General features: G+C 50.1%; 1 protein-coding gene across 2 annotated transcripts in view; it reads right to left on the bottom strand.

The window, feature by feature from the left end:
- Positions 1 to 1,963: 1,963 nt before the first annotated feature.
- TUFT1 (tuftelin 1) overlaps positions 1,964 to 21,392 on the bottom strand; it is a 90,025-nt gene continuing 70,596 nt past the window's right edge. Inside the window, exons 9-12 of one of the 2 annotated variants that reach the window (XM_060261176.1) lie at positions 18,369 to 18,474; positions 14,073 to 14,156; positions 5,883 to 5,983; positions 1,964 to 2,953 (exon numbers count right to left, since the gene is read on the bottom strand). In XM_060261176.1, the coding sequence (XP_060117159.1) occupies positions 2,890 to 2,953; positions 5,883 to 5,983; positions 14,073 to 14,156; positions 18,369 to 18,474 (355 nt within the window). In that variant the 3' untranslated portion in view covers positions 1,964 to 2,889. Of the gene's footprint in view, positions 2,957 to 5,882; positions 5,984 to 14,072; positions 14,157 to 18,368; positions 18,475 to 21,392 lie in introns of both variants that reach the window. The other variant, XM_060261167.1, reaches the window with a different exon arrangement.

The following is a 21,392-nucleotide window of genomic DNA, read 5'->3' on the forward strand; positions in this document are numbered from 1 at the left end:
CGTGGAAAAGGCACGGAAGTCCTCGGAGAAAGGGCAAAGGGGTAGGGGATGCCACCACGTGCTCAGTTAAGGCGGATTACAGTTCACACACTGGAGTGCCCAATATTCCTAAGACTACTATTGCAGCAGCGTACAGAATAAATACAAGCCCTTGAACAGCCTCCGTTCCTGGAGAGAAGAAAAGTTTTTGGACCCTCTCGGATGGGAGTTCCCCCGCCGCCTAACCTCACCCTCTGGATCAGAGCCCAGTTAACAGGTCTGGATGCGAATCCACTGCGCACATGGCCACGACCACACTCGGAGATTCTCCCATAGCCATGCGGAGAAGCACACTGAAGCTCAGTGAGCTGAGAGGAGGGAATGGATTTGGTCTCGAACAGGGGTGGGCCAAACTTGCTTAATGTGAGAGCCACAAAGAATAAATGTCAAATGCTAGAGAGCCACAAGACAGGAAGGAAGGAAAGAAGGAAAGAAGGAAGGAAGGAAGGAAAGAAAGAAAGAAAGAAAGAAAGAAAGAAAGAAAGAAAGAAAGAAAGAAAGAAAGAAAGAAAGAAAGAAAGAAAGGAAAGAAAGAAAGAAAGAAAGAAAGAAAGAAAGAAAGAAAGAAAGAAAGAAAGAGGAAGGAAGGAAGAAAGAAAGAGGAAGGAAGGAAGGGAGGAAGGGAAGGAAGGGAAGGAAGGGAAGAAAGAAAGAAAGAAAGAAAGAAAGAAAGAAAGAAAGAAAGAAAGAGAGAGGAAGGAAGGAAGGAAGAAAGAAAGAAAGAAAGAAAGAAAGAAAGAAAGAAAGAAAGAAAGAAAGAAAGAAAGAAAGAAAGAAAGAAAGAAAGAAAGAAAGAAAGAAAGAGGAAGGAAGGAAGGAAGGAAGGAAGGAAGGAAGGAAGGGAGGAAGGGAAGGAAGGGAAGAAAGAAAGAAAGAAAGAAAGAAAGAAAGAAAGAAAGAAAGAAAAGAAAGAAAGAAAGAAAGAAAGAAAGAAAGAAAGAAAGAAAGAGGAAGGAAGGAAGGAAGGAAGGAAGGAAGAAAGAAAGAAAGAAAGAAAGAAAGAAAGAAAGAAAGAAAGAAAGAAAGAAAGAAAGAAAGAAAGAAAGAAAGAAAGAAAGAAAGAAAGAAAGAAAGAAAGAAAGAAAGAAATGCAGGGAGGGAGGAAAGAAAGAAAATGGGGGAGAGGTGAAAAGAAAGCAACTTTAAATGCATTCCCCAAGCCGCCAGCTGGGCTGGCTTGGCGAAGTGGTTTAAAGAGAGAAATGCCTTCTCCAAGCCAACTGATGGGATGGACGGTGGGGGCTTGGAGAGCCACACAATATGCGTGAAAGAGCCACATGTGGCTCCCGAGCCACAGACTGGCCACCCCTGGTCTTGAAACATCCGATGCTGTCTGAGTTAGCGATACTCTTCCTCCGTCCTCGACTGCCGCTATCTATTTCAGGGATCCCAAGTGCCCGTAGGCGCCCGCTAACAGTTTTCCTGCCACCCGCCAAGGGTTTTTAGAATGCCCGTGGGGCACTGATTGACTGGATTGAAATAAGGTTATTTCCGTGGCTGCCACCACCGCAGGACTGGTTTCGTCCTCTCTAACATCTCTTTCCCCAGTGTGTTTTATAAATTACCCCCATGCTCCCCTGCCCTCAGGTTCTTCCCTGTGCATGGCTCCGCCCTCCAAGGCAGCCATTTTGTGGTTGGCTCCGCCTCCCACAGCAGCCATTTTTCAGCCACGCCCACAAACCCATCAGAATTCCAAAGGCGCCCACAGACTCCACAAGGTCGTGGACTTTGATCTACTGTATAAAAGGAAGGAGCAGTTCCATCCCTTGGACAAGGAACAGAAGGAAGAACTGAACGGGTTTCCGGCGTGAGGCAAAGCTGAGGCCGCGCTTCCACGCGCAGAGCGAGCAAACTGTGCAACGCACACCCTGGCACACAGACCACCTGGCAGAGGTAGGGAAAGCGGTAGCACAAATCGAACCAGTGGGCTGTAACTTTTTTTTTTTTAAGCATGGCACAGCGATCAACGAAAAACAAGACAGTCAAGGTGGTTCAAAAAAATAAAAGCCCTGACGCGATGAGCTTCACGTTCCCTTCTTCTGCTTTCAGCTCACCCTTCCCTGGATGAGGGAGCTCTCATGACTGCAGCCTCTCCCCGCCACAGCCTTTTCCAGAGGGAACCCATTTCCTCAGGCTTTGGGTGAATCTCTTGGGTTCTAGGGATCCGCCTCGCCCTAACGCTTATATACCTCAAACACTCCAAACTCGGGTCTATATATTGCATTATATACGGCATGCTAATTTATGGCCTCCCCAGCCCACCCTACCCTCCCAACGTTACAGCTCACTGCAGCATGACAAAACACAGGAGCTCGGAACAAGGCTCCGCGCAGAAATCATCCCGCTTGGACTGTAACGACGCCCGTGGACCTCTTTGAAACAAGCGGTTTTCCTCCCTTCCGACAGAGGCCTTTAACTCGCTGCTCCGAGTCCTGCGAAGATTCCTCCAGAACGGAAAGCCGGCTTTTGCACCCTTTTCCGGGAGCGCGTAAAGCCGGAAAAGAAAAGTTTGAAGGGGGTGTCTTTATATAAAAAAAAGAAAAACTAAAGGAACTCTTCTTATAATGCCAGCCAGGTCTTGCAGATCTGTTGCAAGGACCGCAAAAGGAACACGATCCTGTCCTGTCCTCGGGAAAAGCGACGGGTTTCATAAATTCCCTCCCCTGCTTCTCAACTCTCTGCAGAGTCCATCGGGCTCAGGCAGGCCTTGGTTTTTTCCCCGCGACGTCCAGGCGGCCTCTGCCTGCTATGGAAGCCTCGGCCAAGGGCATAAGCGAGCTGGGGACGAGTCTCTTTCTGTTTGGAGCCGAACCTTTCGGGGCGGGCGGGGCGGACGGCTGGGAAATCCGTTCATGTCTCCACCACTCGGATAAGAGGCAAGGGCTTGGGCCCCAGGGACTTGGTGGTCCTTTTGCTGCTGAAAAGAGAAGAAGAAGAAGAAGCCAATCAGCCTGCGTGGCCGGCTCTTGAAACCATTCCAGCGGCTGCAAGTGGAGGACGGGGGAAACAAACCCGGTTCTCCCAGATAAGAGAGCTCTGGCTGACCCAAAGCCATTCCAGCAGCTGCAAGTGGAGAAGTGGGGGAATCAAACCCAGTTCTCCCAGATAAGAGAGCTCTGGCTGACCCAAGGCCATCCCAGAAGCTGCAAGTGGAGGAGTGGGGAATCAAACCCAGTTCTTCCAGATAAGAGAGCTCTCGCTGACCCAAAGCCATTCCAGCAGCTGCAAGTGGAGGAGTGGGGGAATCAAACCCAGTTCTCCCAGAGAAGAGGGCTCTGGCTGACCCAAGGCCATTCCAGCAGCTGCAAGTGGAGGAGTGGGGAATCAAACCTGGTTCTCCCAGATAAGAGAGCTCTGGCTGACCCAAGGCCATCCCAGCAGCTGAAAGTGGAGGACTGAGGAATCAAACCCGGTTCTCCCAGATAAGAGAGCTCTGGCTGACCCAAGGCCATCCCAGCAGCTGAAAGTGGAGGACTGAGGAATCAAACCCGGTTCTCCCAGATAAGAGAGCTCTGGCTGACCCAAGGCCATCCCAGCAGCTGAAAGTGGAGGACTGAGGAATCAAACCCGGTTCTCCCAGATAAGAGAGCTCTGGCTGACCCAAGGCCATCCCAGCAGGTGCAAGTGGAGGAGTGGGGAATCGAACCCGGTTCTCCCAGATAAGAGAGCTCTGGCTGACCCAAGGCCACTCCAGCAGGTGCAAGTGGAGGAGTGGGGAATCAAACCCGGTTCTCCCAGATAAGAGAGCTCTGGCTGACCCAAGGCCATCCCAGCAGGTGCAAGTGGAGGAGTGGGGAATCGAACCCGGTTCTCCCAGATAAGAGAGCTCTGGCTGACCCAAGGCCCTTCCAGCAGGTGCAAGTGGAGGAGCGGGGAATCAAGCCCGGTTTTCCCAGATAAGAGAGCTCTGGCTGACCCAAGGCCATCCCAGCAGCTGAAAGTGGAGGACTGAGGAATCAAACCCGGTTCTCCCAGATAAGAGAGCTCTGGCTGACCCAAAGCCATCCCAGCAGGTGCAAGTGGAGGAGTGGGGAATCGAACCCGGTTCTCCCAGCTAAGAGAGCTCTGGCTGACCCAAGGCCACTCCAGCAGGTGCAAATGGAGGAGTGGGGAATCAAACCAGGTTCTCCCCGATAAGAGAACTCTGGCTGACCCAAGGCCATTCCAGCAGCTGCAAGTGGAGGAGGGGGGAATCAAACCCGGTTCTCCCAGATAAGAGAGCTCTGGCTGACCCAAGGCCATTCCAGCAGCTGCAAGTGGAGGAGTGGGGAAACAAACCCGGTTCTCCCAGATAAGAGAGCTCTGGCTGACCCAAGACCATTCCAGCAGCTGCAAGTGGAGGAGTGGGGAATCAAGCCCGGTTCTCCCAAATAAGAGAGCTATGGCTGACCCAAGGCCATTCCAGCAGCTGCAAGTGGAGGAGTGGGGAATCAAACCCGGTTCTCCCAGATAAGAAAGCTATGGCTGACCCAAGGCCATTCCAGCTGGTGCAAATGAAAGAGTGGGGAATCAAACCCGGTTCTCCCAGATAAGAAAGCTATGGCTGACCCAAGGCCATTCCAGCAGCTGCAAGTGGAGGAGTGGGGAATCAAACCCAGTTCTCCCAGATAAGAGAGCTCTGGCTGACCCAAGACCATTCCAGCAGGTGCAAGGGAAGGAGTGGGGAATCAAACCCGGTTCTCCCAGATAAGAGAGCTCTGGCTGACCCAAGGCCATTCCAGCAGGGGCAAGTGGAGGAGTGGGGAATCAAGCCCGGTTCTCCCAGATAAGAGAGCTGTGGCTGACCCAAGGCCATTCCAGCAGGTGCATGTGGAGGAGTGGGGAATCAAACCCGGTTCTCCCAGATAAGAGAGCTCTGGCTGACCCAAGGCCATTCCAGCAGGTGCATGTGGAGGAGTGGGGAATCAAACCCGGTTCTCCCAGATAAGAGAGCTCTGGCTGACCCAAGGCCATTCCAGCAGGGGCAAGTGGAGGAGTGGGGGAATCAAGCCCGGTTCTCCCAGATAAGAGAGCTGTGGCTGACCCAAGGCCATTCCAGCAGGGGCAAGTGGAGGAGTGGGGAATCAAACCCAGTTCTCCCAGATAAGAGAGCTCTGGCTGACCCAAGACCATTCCAGCAGGTGCAAGGGAAGGAGTGGGGAATCAAACCCGGTTCTCCCAGATAAGAGAGCTCTGGCTGACCCAAGGCCATTCCAGCAGCTGCAAGTGGAGGAGTGGGGAATCAAGCCCGGTTCTCCCAGATAAGAGAGCTCTGGCTGACCCAAGGCCATTCCAGCAGGGGCAAGTGGAGGAGTGGGGAATCAAACCCGGTTCTCCCAGATAAGAGAGCTATGGCTGACCCAAGGCCATTCCAGCAGGGGCAAGTGGAGGAGTGGGGAATCAAACCTGGTTCTCCCAGATAAGAGAGCTCTGGCTGACCCAAGGCCATTCCGGCAGGGGCAAGTGAAGGAGTGGGGAATCAAGCCCGGTTCTCCCAGATAAGAGTCCGCACACTTCACCGCGACACCAAAAAGAAGCAGCCGCAGAAGAAGCAGCAGCAGATTATGTTGGATTTATATCCCACCGTTCACTCTGTATCTCAAGACTCTCAGAGTGGCTGACAATCTCCTTTGCCTTCCTCCCCCACAACAGACACCTTGTAAGGTAGGTGGGGCTGAGAGAGCTCTGACAGAAGCTGCCTTTTCGAGGACAACTACTGTGAGAGCTACGGCTGACCCAAGGCCCTTCCAGCAGGGGCAAGTGGAGGAGTGGGGAATCAAACCAGGTAAGAGTCCGCACACTTCACCACAACGCCAAACTGGCCCAGCCCTTCCCCGTCCCGGCCTCTTGCCCTCTCGGCTCACCTGCTGCTGTACTCCGATTTGGAGCGGGGCTTGGCGCCGTACCCGTCGGACCTGGCCTGGCTTTCGATGAGGTGCTCCATGCGATCGTGCATCTCCAGGTTCTGAAAAACGAGACAAAGGCGAAACCCTCTCAGATACTTCTGCTCGCTAACACCAGGGGGCGGTCTCAACCCACGCCAAGGCAAGACTGCCGCAATCCTGGCCCATGACAGTGCCAGCAGCGCGGGAACCACGCCAGGCAGAACACCCAGCCTGGAAAAACCGAAGGCCCCGGACTTGGGGGTCGGATGGGGCAAACGTGCAGAAGAGCGTCCTATTTTGCAGGGCTTAGTCCGGCTTTTTTGCACTGCTGACAGATGAACACACAGGGAGCCGCCTTCTACTGAATCAGGCCCTCTGTCCGTCGAAGTCAGAATTGTCTACTCAGGCTGGCAGCTGCTCTCCAGGGTCTCAGGCAGAGGTCTCACATCACATCACCTAATACTTGGGCCCATTTAACTGGAGATGCCAGGGACTGAACCTGGGACCTTCTGCATGCCAAGCAGATGCTCTACCACTGAGCTACAGCTCTTCTCCAGCCCTGCCTGATTCTTTCAACTGGAGATGCCAGGGATTGAACATGGGACCTTCTGCATGCCAAGAGGATGCTCTGCCACGGAACCATATCCATGAATCAGACCACTGTCTCTCAAGGTCTGTGCTGTCAACTCAGACTGGCAGCTGCACTCCAGGGTCTCGGGCAGAGAAAGGTCCTTTCGCATAATCTATCACTTAGTACTTTTCCCCTATCTTGTACTATCACGTCCCTAGGCCAAGTGCGGCCTACAGGCTCCAAGGAAGCCTATGTTAGAGTAGCAACCAGGCCTACATTTCCCAGGATCCCTTTTGTCCCTCTGACTGGGTGGGCAGTAGTTTTGGAGGGAAAACTCGCACAGAGTTTTCAGAGGGAACCATAAAAGGCCAGTTAGAGAGGGAAGTGTGTTCTTTCTGGAACAGGCTGAGCTGGGGAGAGGCTGCAGTCATGAGAGTTCCTTCATCCAGGGAAGGGTGAGTGAGTTGAAAACAGAAAAAGGGAACATGTAGCTCACTGAATCAGGGCTTTTATTTCTTTGAATCACCTTAACTGTCTTGTTTTAACTCGTTCACTATACTGCACTAAAAAAAAGGAAGTTACAACCCACTTGCTTGTTTGTGAGCACTTAAAATAAACTTGTTATATTGCCTGGGTCTACACACCTCTTTGGTCATAGCTCAAAGGTGCTTCCTGGGAAGGAAGATAAAAGGGGTTTAGGTGGGTGATCTGGACCCTCCGAGACAGACCCATAAGAGTGGTGGCAACTTCTTCACCCAAAGGGTGATTAACATGTGGAATTCACTGCCACAGGAGGTGGTGGCGGCTACAAGCATAGCCAGCTTCAAGAGGGGATTGGATAAGCATCTGGAGCAGAGGTCCATCAGTTGCTATTAGCCACAGTGTATTGTTGGAACTCTCTGTCTGGGGCAGGGATGCTCTGTATTCTTGGTACTTGGAGGGGGGCACAGTGGGAGGGCTTCTAGTGTGCTGGCCCCACTGGTGGACCTTCTGATGGCACCTGGGGTTTTTTTTGCCCCTGTGTGACAGAGTTTTGGACTGGATGGGCCATTGGCGTGATCCAACATGGCTTCTCTTATGTTCAATCTGTAGACACCCTCCCTGGTTACCTGTGATCTCACTATCAAGTACTGAGTAGACAAAGGGAACCTTTTCTCTCCTAAAAGACTAGGACGTCCAATGCAGCTGAGGTTCAGGTTCAGCACAGGCAAAAGGAAATCCCACTTTACACAGAGAATGATTAAAACATGGCATTCACTGCCAAAGGATGTAGTGATGGCCACAGGCACAGACGGCTTTAAAAGGGGATTAGACAGATTCCTAGAGAAGTCTGTCAGTAGCCCCTGGCCACGGTGACTGAGGGGAATCTTCACGTTCAGAGGCACTGAAACTCTGAATCCCAGAGCCAGGAGGCAATATCAGGGGGAAGGCCTCGGCCTCTCTGCCCTGTTGTTAGCCCTCCAGAGGAACTGGTTGGCCACTGTGTGAGACAGGAGGCTGGACTAGATGGACCCTCCCTGGTCTGACCCAGCAGGGCTCTTCTAGTGTTCTTCTCAGGGGAAGGCCTCAGCCTCTCTGCCCTGTTGCTGGCCCTCCAGAGGAACTGGTTGGCCTCTGTGTGAGACAGGAGGCTGGACTAGATGGACCCTCCCTGGTCTGACCCAGCAGGGCTCTTCTAATGCTCTTCTCAGGGAAAGGCCTCAGCCTCTCTGCCCTGTTGTTGGTCCTCCAGAGGAACTGGCTGGCCCCTGTGTGAGACAGAAGGCTGGACTAGATGGACCCCCCCTGGTCTGACCCAGCAGGGCTCTTCTGATGCTCTTCTCAGGGGAAGGCCTCGGCCTCTCTGCTTTGTTGTTAGCCGTCCAGAGGAACTGGCTGGCCACCGTGTGAGACATGAGGCTGGACTAGATGGACCCTCCCTGGTCTGACCCAGCAGGGCTCTTCTGATGTCCTTCTCAAGGGAAGGCCTCGGCCTCTCTGTCCTGTTATTGGCCCTGCAGAGGAACTGGCTGGCCACTGTGTGAGACAGGAGGCTGGACTAGATGGACCCTCCCTGGTCTTACAGCAGGGCTCTTCTGATGCTCTTCTCAGGGGAAGGACTCGGCCTCTCTGCCCTGTTGTTGGCCCTCCAGAGGAACTGGTTGGCCACTGTGTGAGACAGGAGGCTGGACTAGATGGACCCTCCCTGGTCTGACCCAGCAGGGCTCTTCTGATGCTCTTCTCAGGGGAAGGCCTCGGGATCTCTGCCCTGTTGGCTCTCCAGAGGAACTGGTTGGCCACTGTGTGAAACAGGAGGCTAGACTAGGTGGACCCTCACTGATCTGATTTAGCATGGTCCTTCTTCGGTTCTCGGCCACTAACACAGAGAACCAATTTTTAAAAACACATGAACAAAATTATGACAACAAAGCTGTCGCCAAAATCAGTACCTATAACTACGTTTTTTTTAAAAAAGTCAACGGATAAGGTAAAAACCAGAGCGAAGTTTTCACTTGTTGAATCTAGAATGGGAAGAATTAAGGCCCCAGCAAAGCAGTCGCGCTGGCCAAAGCTGAGAGGCCAGCACACAAAAGGCCCTGGGGCATGCCAAAATCCACAGGAAGGTCTCTGCTGAGGAGAGCAAGGCATCTTTTAATATCTGTTTCCACCTCAAAAAATACGGAGGGATGGTGGCTCAGTGGCAGAGCATCTGCTTGGTAAGCAGAAGGTCCCAGGTTCAATACCCGGCATCTCCCAACTCAAAAGGGTCCAGGCAAATAGGCATGAAAAACCTCCGCTTGAGACCCTGGAGAGCCGCTGCCAGTCTGAGTAGATAAGACTGACTTTGATGGACCGAGGGTCTGAATCAGTAGAAGGCAGCCTCATATGTTCAACCACCACCACTAAAACACCCCCTCTTAGGGCTTTGAAATCGACAGCCATCTGGCTTCCTGTAGAACCAGCATCTGCCACTAGGGGGCAGCCAAGCAGAAGGCTGGTCTCCTCTGGGGGGGGGGGGGCAGTCCTTGTTGACCCTGCCGAACACCCACGTTCCTCACCCCCAGGAAAGCAATCCTCGAATTCTTTCAGCTTCCCACTGACTTGTTTTTGAGCAAGGAGGGATTCACTGCCTCAAGCACCTATGCAGGCTATTTAAGTGTAGACTGCTTTTACAGTGACCTATCAACCGCTGGATTCAGGTGGGCAGCCTTGTTGGTCTGAAGAGGAGAACAAAGTTGGAGTCCGGTGTCTCATAAGAACATAAGAGAAGCCCTGTTGGATCAGGCCAGTGGCCCATCCAGTCCAACACTCTGTGTCACGTAAGAACATAAGAGAAGCCCTGTTGGATCAGGCCAGTGGCCCATCCAGTCCAACACTCTGTGTCACGTAAGAACATAAGAGAAGCCATGTTGGATCAGGCCAATGGTCCATCCAGTCCAACACTCTGTGCCACATAAGAACATAAGAGAAGCCCTGTTGGATCAGGCCAGTGGCCCATCCAGTCCAACACTCTGTGTCACGTAAGAACAGAAGAGAAGCCCTGTTGGATCAGGCCAGTGGCCCCTCCAGTCCAACACTCTGTGTCACATAAGAACATAAGAGAAGCCATGTTGGATCAGGCCAATGGCCCGCCCAGACAGAGAGTTCCAACAATACACTGTGGCTAATAGCCACTGATGGACCTCTGCTCCAGATGCTTATTCAAACCCCTCTTGAAGCTGGCTATGCTTGTAGCCGCCGCCACCTCCTGTGGCAGTGAATTCCACAGGTTAATCACCCTTTGGGTGAAGAAGGACTTCCTTTTATCCATTCTAACCCGACTGCTCAGCAATTTCATTGAATGCCCACGAGTTCTTGTATTGTGGGAAAGGGAGAAAAGGACTTCTTTCTCCATCCCATGCATAATCTTGTAAACCTCTATCATGTCACCCCGCAGGCGATGTTTCTCCAAACTAAAGAGCCTTAAGTGTTTTAACTTTTCTTCATAGGGAAAGAGTTCCAAACCTTCAACCATTCTAGTTACCTTTTCCTGCACTTTTTCCAGCGCTATAATATCCGTTTTGAAGTGCGGTGACCAGACTTATACACAGTATTCCTTAAGACCAACAAAGTTTTATTCAGGGTGTGCGCGTCTGAGTGCACTGTGTGCTCAGAGTACACCGAGGAAGGGTGCGTGCGCATGAAAGCTCGTGCCCTGAATAAAACTTAGTTGGTCGTAAAAGGTGCCACTGGGTTCAAACAGTCGTTTACTGCAACGGCCAAAGAGCACTTCCACAGGCAAAGGTGGGCGGGAATGGTTGCCATCTGTGATATTTTATTTATTTAACTGGATTTATATCCTGCCCTCCCAGCTGAAGATGGCTCAGAGTGGCTCGCAACACATGGCGTACGATAAAACAATTACAACAGTTCAAAACAGTTCAAGAGCAATTTGATGCTAGTTTCAGTACAGATTTAAGATGGCGTTCCATGATCTTAAGCAAAGGTTCCCCAACCTTTTTGGCACCAGGGACCGGTTTTGCGGAAGACAATTTTTCCAAGGACCGTGTGTGTGCGGTTTTGGGATGATACAATTATGCACTTTATTTCTATTAGTTTGGTGTGGTGGCGAAATGTGCAGGAGAACGGAGAGACTGTAGCGCCATTGTATTGTTTTAGCTTATTTTTAATATTAATTTATATATTGTATTTATACTGTTGATTGATTTTATCTGTTATTGTTACGCCATGATACTGTATCATGTTCTGTAAGCCGCCCTGAGCCTGCCCTGGTGGGGAGGGCGGGGTATAAATAAAAACTTATTATTATTATTATTTTCCATTCCAGTACTTGCAGCTGCTGGAATGGCCTTGGGTCAGCCATAGCTCTCGCAGAGTTGGCCTTGAAAGGGCAACTCCTGAAGAGAGCTCTCTCAGCCTCATCCACCTCACAGCGTATCTGTGGTGAGAGAGGAACGTAAAGGAGACTGTGAGCTGCCCTGAGACTCTGAAACTCGGAGTGGAGGGCAGAATATAAATTCAAAGTATTATTGCTACTGCCGCTACTACATTGTAATATATAATGCAATAATTATACAATTCACGGCCTGGTTGCTAACAGGCCATGAACCGGTACCGGTACTGGTCCACGGCCTGGGGGTTGGGAACCCCTGATCTTAAGCATCTACCAGGTCTACCATCTCGGTAAGGGAGGCGGGGCCAGCTCAGTCACAAGGCAAACTAGGTGACAGCTTAGGGCGCCGGTCTTCTGGGGGCGCCAAATTGGGTGCCCCCCCCATGTGACTCAGTGTCATTATCACTGCAGGGGGGGTGCCAGAAGTTAGCCTGGGCTAGGGTGCCCGATAGTCTCGGGCTGGCCCCGAATGGAGGTCAGCATCTCAGTTAAATGCTAACTGAAACGGTGTCGTCTTACAGGCCTTGCGGAACTGGGCAAGGTCCTTCAAGGCCCTGACCTCCTCAGGCAGTTGGTTTCACCAGTGAGGGGCGGCAACTGAGAAGGCCCTTTCTCATGTTGTTTTTCAGTCTCGCCTCCCTCGGCCGAGAGATCGATAACAAGTTCTGCGTTCCTGACCTAAGTACCCTCTGGGGAACATGTGGGGAGAGATGGTCCCTAAAGGAAGCAGGTCCTCGGCCATACGGGGCTTTAAAGGTAATAGTTTTGTGAGAAAAACCTGACACAGGCTTCCTCCTTGGGAGGTGGTGGGCTCTCCTTCCTTGGAGGTTTTTAAACAGAGGCTAGATGGCCATATGACAGCAATGAAGATCCTGTGAATTTAGGGGGAGGTGTTTGTGAGTTTCCTGCCTTGTGCAGGGGGTTGGACTAGATGACCCTGGAGGTCCCTTCCAACTCTAGGATTCTATGACTGTTAAGAGCAGTTCCTCAGTGGAACAGGCTTCCTCCTTGGGAGGTGGTGGGCTCTCCTTCCTTGGAGGTTTTTCAACAGAGGCTAGATGGCCATCTGACAATGAAGATCCTGTGAATTTAGGGGGAGGTGTTTGTGAGTTTCCTGCCTTGTGCAGGGGGTTGGACTAGATGACCCTGGAGGTCCCTTCCAACTCTAGGATTCTATGACTGTTAAGAGCGGTTCCTCAGTGGAACAGGCTTCCTCCTCGGGAGGAAGGAAGTATAGCCACCTTCAAGAAGGGTTTAGATAAAAATATGGAGCACAGGTCCATCAGTGGCTATTAGCCACAGTGTATGTGTGTATATAAATTTTTTTGCCACTGTGTGACACAGAGTGTTGGATTTGATGGGCCGTTGGCCTGATCCAACATGGCTTCTCTTATGTTCTTATGGGAGGTGGTGGGCTCTCCTTCCTTGGAGGTTTTTAAACAGAGGCTAGATGGCCATCTGACAGCGATGAAGATCCTGTGAATTTAGGGGGAGGTGTTTGTGAGTTTCCTGCATTGTGCAGGGGGTTGGACTAGATGACCCTAAAGGTCCCTTCCAACTCTATGATTCTATGACACTAGGCAACAAATAATAATAATAATAATAAATGAGTCTAACACAGTGACCTTTTTTGCCCAGTTCCAAACAAAGGTCCTAGGTATTTTTCTACTCTGTTTCAGTTATTTCTTCCACAGTGGTTAGGGCTCTTCAATCAATATATCCAGGATGTCAATTTAATACAATTTAAGTGATTATTTTCTGTAATTTATACAAGGTGTAAGTTTTCCCTTGAGATTTTCTTCTCAACTCCTGTTTATTTCTTGCATGGACTGAGGAATCAAGCCTCTATTTTTTAGGAATTCCCACTACTGAGTATATCAGGGGTGTCAAACATGTGGTCTGGAGGCCAAACCAGTCCCCCAGAGGGCTACAAACAGGCCCCCAAAGGAACTGGCTGTCATCTGCTTCCTTCTCCATCACAGCTTGCTTTGCCAGGCTTGCTCAATCCCACAGGAGCTACAGAGCAAAGCCTCTATTTTCTCCATTGGCTGAGGCTCCTCCCTTGAGGAGAAAGGGGGGGCAGAACTTGCTTTTCCAGGCTCTCCCAACTGCACAGCAGAGCTATGGAGTCAAGCCTCTTTCTTCTATTGGCTGAGGCTCCTCCCCGTCCTGGTCCCCTGGAGAAAGAAGGAAAGAGCCAGAGCTTCCTTTGCCCATTTCCCTGGATCCCATGGGAGGGACACAAAGAAAGCACCTTTAAGACTAACAAGTGCTAATGTTTTAAGCATGTTTTATTTTAAAAGTTTTTTGAAAACTTTAATTGTGTTTGTCTGTGTCCTTTATAAAGTTTATATCTCTGTTACCTAATCTTAAATGGCCCGGCCTCACATGGTCTCATTTATGCCAGATCCGGCCCTCATAACAAATCAGTTTGACACTCCTGGAGTATATGGTCATTTGCTTTTTAGGTTCGTACTTTTTTACTTACCGTACCTTAGTTTGGTTAATGTGTTTTTCCCCCACAGGCTATTTCATTAACATTTATGTTCATTTCTTCCCTCTCATTTTCACTCACGGTTATTTTCTTTGTAAGCTTGATTACTTGCTTCTTGCATAGTTGCTTTTTAAAGATTGTTTTATGGCACATTTTCTTTTCTTATTGCTATGCTGCTTTATGATTAAATAAAGTATGTTTTTAATTTAAAACAAACAAACAAACAAATACCTCGGCCTCCAGGTACGCCACCCGCTCCTTGAGCTCTTGGATTATTGCGTCCTTGGACTGAATCACCGTCTTGGAGTTTTGAAGCTGCGGGGGAGACAAAAAAAGGCAGTTTGTCAGAAAAGCCGATAGCCCTTTGTGACCACGAGTTATGACGTGGGACAGGGAGGACACATGAGCAAACCTCTTTGCTGGATTACAGGTTGTTCTTACAGAGGAAGCCTGGGGAACATAGAAGAGGAATCTGAGGTAATTTCCACTACTTCTTCCCCACATCATTACAGAGGAAGCCGTGGGGATATAGAGGAGGAATCTGAGGTAATTTCTACTACTTCTTCCCCACCCCTATTACAGAGGAAGCCGTGGGGATATAGAAGAGGAATCTGAGGTAATTCCCACTACTTCTCTCCCACCCCCATTACAGAGGAAGCCGTGGGGATATAGAGGAGGAATCTGAGGTAATTCCCACTACTTCTTCCCCACCCCCATTACAGAGGAAGACGTGGGGATATAGAGGAGGAATCTGAGGTAATTCCCACTACTTCTTCCCCACCCCCATTACAGAGGAAGCCGTGGGGATATAGAAGAGGAATCTGAGGTAATTCCCACTACTTCTTCCCCACCCCTATTACAGAGGAAGCCGTGGGGATATAGAAGAGGAATCTGAGGTAATTCCCACTACTTCTCTCCCACCCCCATCACAGAGGAAGCCGTGGGGATATAGAGGAGGAATCTGAGGTAATTCCCACTACTTCTCTCCCACCCCCATTACAGAGGAAGCCGTGGGGATATAGAGGAGGAATCTGAGGTAATTCCCACTACTTCTCTCCCACCCCCATTACAGAGGAAGCCGTGGGGATATAGAAGAGGAATCTGAGGTAATTCCCACTACTTCTCTCCCACCCCCATTACAGAGGAAGCCGTGGGGATATAGAGGAGGAATCTGAGGTAATTCCCACTACTTCTTCCCCACCCCCATTACAGAGGAAGACGTGGGGATATAGAGGAGGAATCTGAGGTAATTCCCACTACTTCTTCCCCACCCCCATTACAGAGGAAGCCGTGGGGATATAGAAGAGGAATCTGAGGTAATTCCCACTACTTCTTCCCCACCCCTATTACAGAGGAAGCCGTGGGGATATAGAAGAGGAATCTGAGGTAATTCCCACTACTTCTCTCCCACCCCCATTACAGAGGAAGCCGTGGGGATATAGAGGAGGAATCTGAGGTAATTCCCACTACTTCTCTCCCACCCCCATTACAGAGGAAGCCGTGGGGATATAGAGGAGGAATCTGAGGTAATTCCCACTTCTTCCCCACCCCCATTACAGAGGAAGCCGTGGGGATACAGAAGAGGAATCTGAGGTAATTCCCACTACTTCTCCCCCACCCCCATTACAGAGGAAGACGTGGGGATATAGAGGAGGAATCTGAGGTAATTCCCACTTCTTCCCCACCCCCATTACAGAGGAAGCCGTGGGGATACAGAAGAGGAATCTGAGGTAATTCCCACTACTTCTTCCCCACCCCCATTACAGAGGAAGACGTGGGGATATAGAGGAGGAATCTGAGGTAATTCCCACTTCTTCCCCACCCCCATTACAGAGGAAGCCGTGGGGATATAGAAGAGGAATCTGAGGTAATTCCCACTACTTCTCCCCCACCCCCATTACAGAGGAAGCCGTGGGGATATAGAAGAGGAATCTGAGGTAATTCCCACTACTTCTCTCCCACCCCCATTACAGAGGAAGCCGTGGGGATATAGAAGAGGAATCTGAGGTAATTCCCACTACTTCTTTCCCACCCCCATTACAGAGGAAGCCGTGGGGATATAGAGGAGGAATCTGAGGTAATTCCCACTTCTTCCCCACCCCCATTACAGAGGAAGCCGTGGGGATACAGAAGAGGAATCTGAGGTAATTCCCACTACTTCTCCCCCACCCCCATTACAGAGGAAGACGTGGGGATATAGAGGAGGAATCTGAGGTAATTCCCACTTCTTCCCCACCCCCATTACAGAGGAAGCCGTGGGGATACAGAAGAGGAATCTGAGGTAATTCCCACTACTTCTTCCCCACCCCCATTACAGAGGAAGACGTGGGGATATAGAGGAGGAATCTGAGGTAATTCCCACTTCTTCCCCACCCCCATTACAGAGGAAGCCGTGGGGATATAGAAGAGGAATCTGAGGTAATTCCCACTACTTCTCTCCCACCCCCATTACAGAGGAAGCCGTGGGGATACAGAAGAGGAATCTGATTTAATTCCCACTACTTCTCCCCCACCCCCATTACAGAGGAAGCCGTGGGGATATAGAAGAGGAAACTGAGGTAATTCCCACTACTTCTCCCTCACCCCCATTACAGAGGAAGCTGTGGGGATACAGAAGAGGAATCTGAGGTAATTCCCACTACTTCTCCCCAACTCCCATTACAGAGGAAGCTGTGGGGATACTGAAGAGGAATTTGAGGTAATTTCCACTATTTCTCCCCCACTCCCATTACGGAGGAAGCCGTGGGGATATAGAAGAGGAATCTGAGGTAATTCCCACTACTTCTCCCCCACCCTCATCTCCTTCAGTGAGTCACACCCAGCACTTTCCTTTCAAGAGACAAAGAAGATAAAAGTTTTATGGTCTGTTCCTTATACAGGCTCTACGCTTGGTGGTTTGGAACATAAGGCAAGGAATGAAACAATTTATTGGTTATTCACAAGGGACAGCAGAACTCCACTTCAAGCGTAATCCTATTACAGTAGGATTGAGATTTTTGGAGTCTCAGGAGGTGTTCCAAGTGAAATAATGCCTTCTCTCTTTCCTGACAGAAAACACCCTGTCACATATGAAGAGCCCTCCTGGATCAGACCATCTAGTCCAGCATCTGGTCTCATACAGTGGAGAATCACTTCCACTGGAGGGCCAACTACAGGGCATGGAGGACAAGGCCTTCCCCAAGCAGAATCTCAGAAGAGCTTTGCTGAATCAGATCGGTGGTCCGACTACTCCAGCATTCTGTCTCACACAGTGGCCCACCAGCTCCTCTGGACAGCCAACAACAGGGCATGGAAGCGAGGCCTTCCCCTGATCTTGCCTCCTGGCTCTGGGATTCATAAGAGAAACCATGTTTCATCAGGCCAATGGCCCATCCAGTCCAACACTCTGTTTCACACAGTGGCCAGGTGCCATCAGGAGGTCCATCAGTGAGGCCAGAATACTAGAAGCCCTTCCACTTTGCCCCCCTCCCAAGCACAAAGAATACAGAGCATCACTGACCCAGACAGAGTTCCAACAATACGCTGTCCCCTCTTGAAGCTGGCTATGCTCGTAGCCGCCGCCACCTCCTGTGGCAGTGAATTCCATGCATCAATCACCCTTTGGGTGAAGAAGGACTTCTTTTCATCCGTTCTAACCCGACCGATGAACCCTCGCCAAGGGAGAGAGACTTTCAGCCGGCTCAGAAAGGCAGAGGGCTTTCCACCCCCTTTCGGAACCCGGTTTCTTCCACGTGGCTCTTCACTTGGCATATTCACAGAGGGCTGGACTCAAGATTCTTCTGCTAACAGCGCCACTTCCCTCCAACGCAAGGCAACTCCCCACGGTTAGCAAAACGGACCCAACTCAGCAAAGAGCATGTAATACTATTTTGGAGGCTCTCAAAAAAGATGATGATATTGGATTTATATCCTGCCCTATACTCGGAATCTCAGAGCAGCTTACAATCTCAGAAGAAGACAACTGCAGATTTATATCCCGCCCTTATCTCTGAATCAGAGACTCAGAGCGGCTTAAAATCCCCTATATCATCTCCCCACACAACAGACACCCTGTGAGGTGGGTGGGGCTGAGAGAGCTCTCACAGAAGCTGCCCTTTCAAGGACAACTCCTGTGACAATCCCCTACATCTTTTCCCCACACAACAGACACCCTGTGAGGTGGGTGGGGCTGAGAGAGCTCTCACAGAAGCTGCCCTTTCAAGGACAACTCCTGCAAGAGCTCTGGCTGACCCAAAGCCATTCCAGCAACTGCAAGTGGAGGAGTGGGGAATCAAACCCGGTTCTCCCAGATAAGAGTCCACGCAATTAACCACTACACCAAACTGGCTCTCTGCACCACTACACCAAAACAGCCAATGGGAGAGGAATGAGAAGCTAAGTGCCTATGAGGACGCAGCACCAGATGACCACACGGACCAGGGACCAGTGAGGGAGGGAACCCTCCAAATCTGGCCTCCAGCCACACTTTCTGGACCTGGGACCCCACAGCTTCCCTCCCCTCCGAGCCAGGCCCAACGCAACCCCCACCTGCTCAATCATCTGCCGGACTTTGCGCTGCTGGCTCTTGAGCATGTCATCTAGGTGGTGGATCTTCTCCCGCAAAGCAGCGACTTCCTTTTCTAGTTTGGATGACCTGAAGGAGAAGAAGACGACAATGGATTTATATCCCGCCCTATACTCTGAATCTCAGAGTCTCAGAGCAGCTTACAATCTCCTTTATCCTCCCCCCACCACACACACAACAGACACCCTGTGAGGTAGGTGGGGCTGAGAGAACTTTTACAGCAGCTGCCCTTTCAAGGACAACTCCTGCGAGAGCTATGGCTGACCCAAGGCCATTCCAGCAGCTGCAAGTGGAGGACTGGGGAATCAAACCCGGTTCTCCCAGATAAGAGTCCGCGCACTTAACCACTACACCAAACTGGAGGAGGAAGAATAAATCACTAGTAAAAATAAAAACATAAAAGATCTCTTCTTGCTGTGTAGTCTGGAAAGCAACAATGTTTAAACTGAGGCGATGGTACTCTGGCCACATTAAGAATATAAGAACGTAACAGAAGGATCAGGCCAGAGGCTCATCCAGTCCAATGCTCAGCGTCACACAGAGGTCCACCAGCGGGTGGTCAAGAACCCAGGAAGCCCTCCCCCTCTTGCTCCCCAAGCTCCAAGAAGACAGAGCATCACTGCCCCAGACATAAAAACATAAGAGAAGCCATGCTGGATCAGGTCAGTGGCCCATCCAGTCCAGCACTCTGTCACACTGTGGCCAAAATCCAGGGGCCATCAGGAGGTCCATCAGTGGGGCCAGGACACTAGAAGTCCTTCCACAGTTCCGCCCCGCCCCACCAAGCACCAAGAATACAGAGCATCACTTGCCCCAGACAGAGAGTCCCCTCTATACCTTGTGGCTAAGAGCCACTGATGGACTTCTGCTCTAAAGAACATAAGAGAAGCCATATTGGTTCAGTCCAGTGGCCTATGCTGGTTCAGTCCAGTGTTTTGTGTTGACTGGACTGCAACAACAAGAAGGCAATATAAGTCAATATAAGTCGGAATGGCAGACTGACGTCTATGTCACCAGGTGTGAAGTGCAATAAATAAGAGTCTGCTGCACAGCTAGCCCTTCAACAGACTCTCATTTATTGCACTTCACACCTGATGACGTGGACGTCAATCTGCCATTCCGACTTCCACTGCTTTCTTGTTGTTGCAGCCCAGTCAACACAAACAATCACCAGACCCCCAACTTGTTATTCCCTTCCCCTCCCCACAACAGATACCCCTGTGAGGTACCTAGAACTAAGAGGGAAGTCACTGTGGAGATAATCAAAAACACAACCACAAGGTTATAGTGACGATTAGCTAACAATAATACTACAATTGTTAGTTAATTGTCACTATAACCGTGTGGCTGTGTTTTTGATTAACCCCTGTGAGGTAGGCAGGGCTGAGAGAAACTGCTTTTGAGAAGAACAACTCTGAGAGATCTGGGATTGACCCGAGGTCACTCCAGCAGTTGAATGTGGAGGAAGTGAGGAATCAAACCCGGTGCTCCCAGATTTAAGTCCGCCATTCTTAACCACTACACCAAACTGGCTCTCATACCCCCAAAATCCTGTCAGTATCTGAAGCGGAATCTCATACCCCAAAAATCCTGTCAGTATCTGAAGCGGAATCTCATACCCCAAAAATCCTGTCAGTATCTGAAGCGGAATCTCATACCCCCAAAATCCTGTCAGTATCTGAAGCGGAATCTCATACCCCAAAAATCCTGTCAGTATCTGAAGCGGGATCTCATACCCCCAAAATCCTGTCAGTATCTGAAGCGGAATCTCATACCCCCAAAATCCTGTCAGTATCTGAAGCGGAATCTCATACCCCCAAAATCCTGTCAGTATCTGAAGCGGAATCTCATACCCCCAAAATCCTGTCAGTATCTGAAGCACACCTACCTAGCTGCCCACCTTAAACTACATTTATTTTAAGTACTTTTTCCCCTCAAAGATTTGGAAAAAGATTTATTTTTTATTCACTTCACTTATTGCCTGGCCTTCCTCTCCAGTGGGAACTCAAAGCAGCTTCAATTGTTCTCCTCACCTCCATTTTATCCACACAGCAACCCTGTGAGGTAGGTTAGGCTGAGGCAGGGCATTTATGTGTAGCAGGAACTGCTTTGCATATGAGGCCACGCCCCCTGATGTAGCCAATCCTCCAAGAGCTTACAGTAGGCCCTGGAAGAAGAGCCCTGTAAGCTCTGGGAGGATTGGCTACATCAGGGGTGTGTGGCCTCATATGCAAAGAAGTTCCTGCTACAAAAAAAGCCCTGGGTTGAGGGAATAGGATTGGTCCAAAGACCCCCAGCCAGCATCCGTGACATAAATTCATAATTTATTGTATTTACTATCTTCAGATCATATAATATGTGCCCAACTGAGCCATTTAAAATCTGTATGATCTGTCAAACGGTATTGTCCACATCGCACTGGTTTTAACTGCTGTTTTTAGTATATTCTTATCTGCTCACAGCCCATTCTTGGGAAAGGGTGGACTATAAATTGCCTAAAATAAAGAGTAAGGATTTGAACCTGAGTCCCCTAGATCTCAGCATGACACTTGCTCTCATCCACTTCCTATGTACATGTGCTAAACCAGGGGTGTCGAACTCATTTTGTTGGGAGGGCCGGATCTGACATAAATGAGACCTTGCCGGGCCTTGTGTGTACTTCTTTAAGATCAGGTAGCAGAAATATAAACTTAATAAAGGACAGAGACAATCACAAAGTTTTTTTTAAAAAAAATGTTTAAAATGCTTAAAACTTTAACACTTGTTGGTCTTAAAGGTGCTTTCTTTGTATCTCTCCCATGGGGGTCCAAGGAACTGGGCTTCCTTCCTTCCCCAGGGGACCAGGAGGGGGAGGAGCCTCACCCAGCAGAAGGAAGAGAGGCTTGGCTCAGTAGCTCCGCTGTGCAACTGAGAGAGCCTGGCAAAATAAGTTCTTCCTCCACCCTTCCTCCCCAAGGCAGAAGCCTCAGCCAATGGAGAAAATAGAG

Source organism: Heteronotia binoei, chromosome 1 (assembly GCF_032191835.1).
Source record: "Heteronotia binoei isolate CCM8104 ecotype False Entrance Well chromosome 1, APGP_CSIRO_Hbin_v1, whole genome shotgun sequence".
Lineage (NCBI taxonomy): Eukaryota > Metazoa > Chordata > Lepidosauria > Squamata > Gekkonidae > Heteronotia > Heteronotia binoei.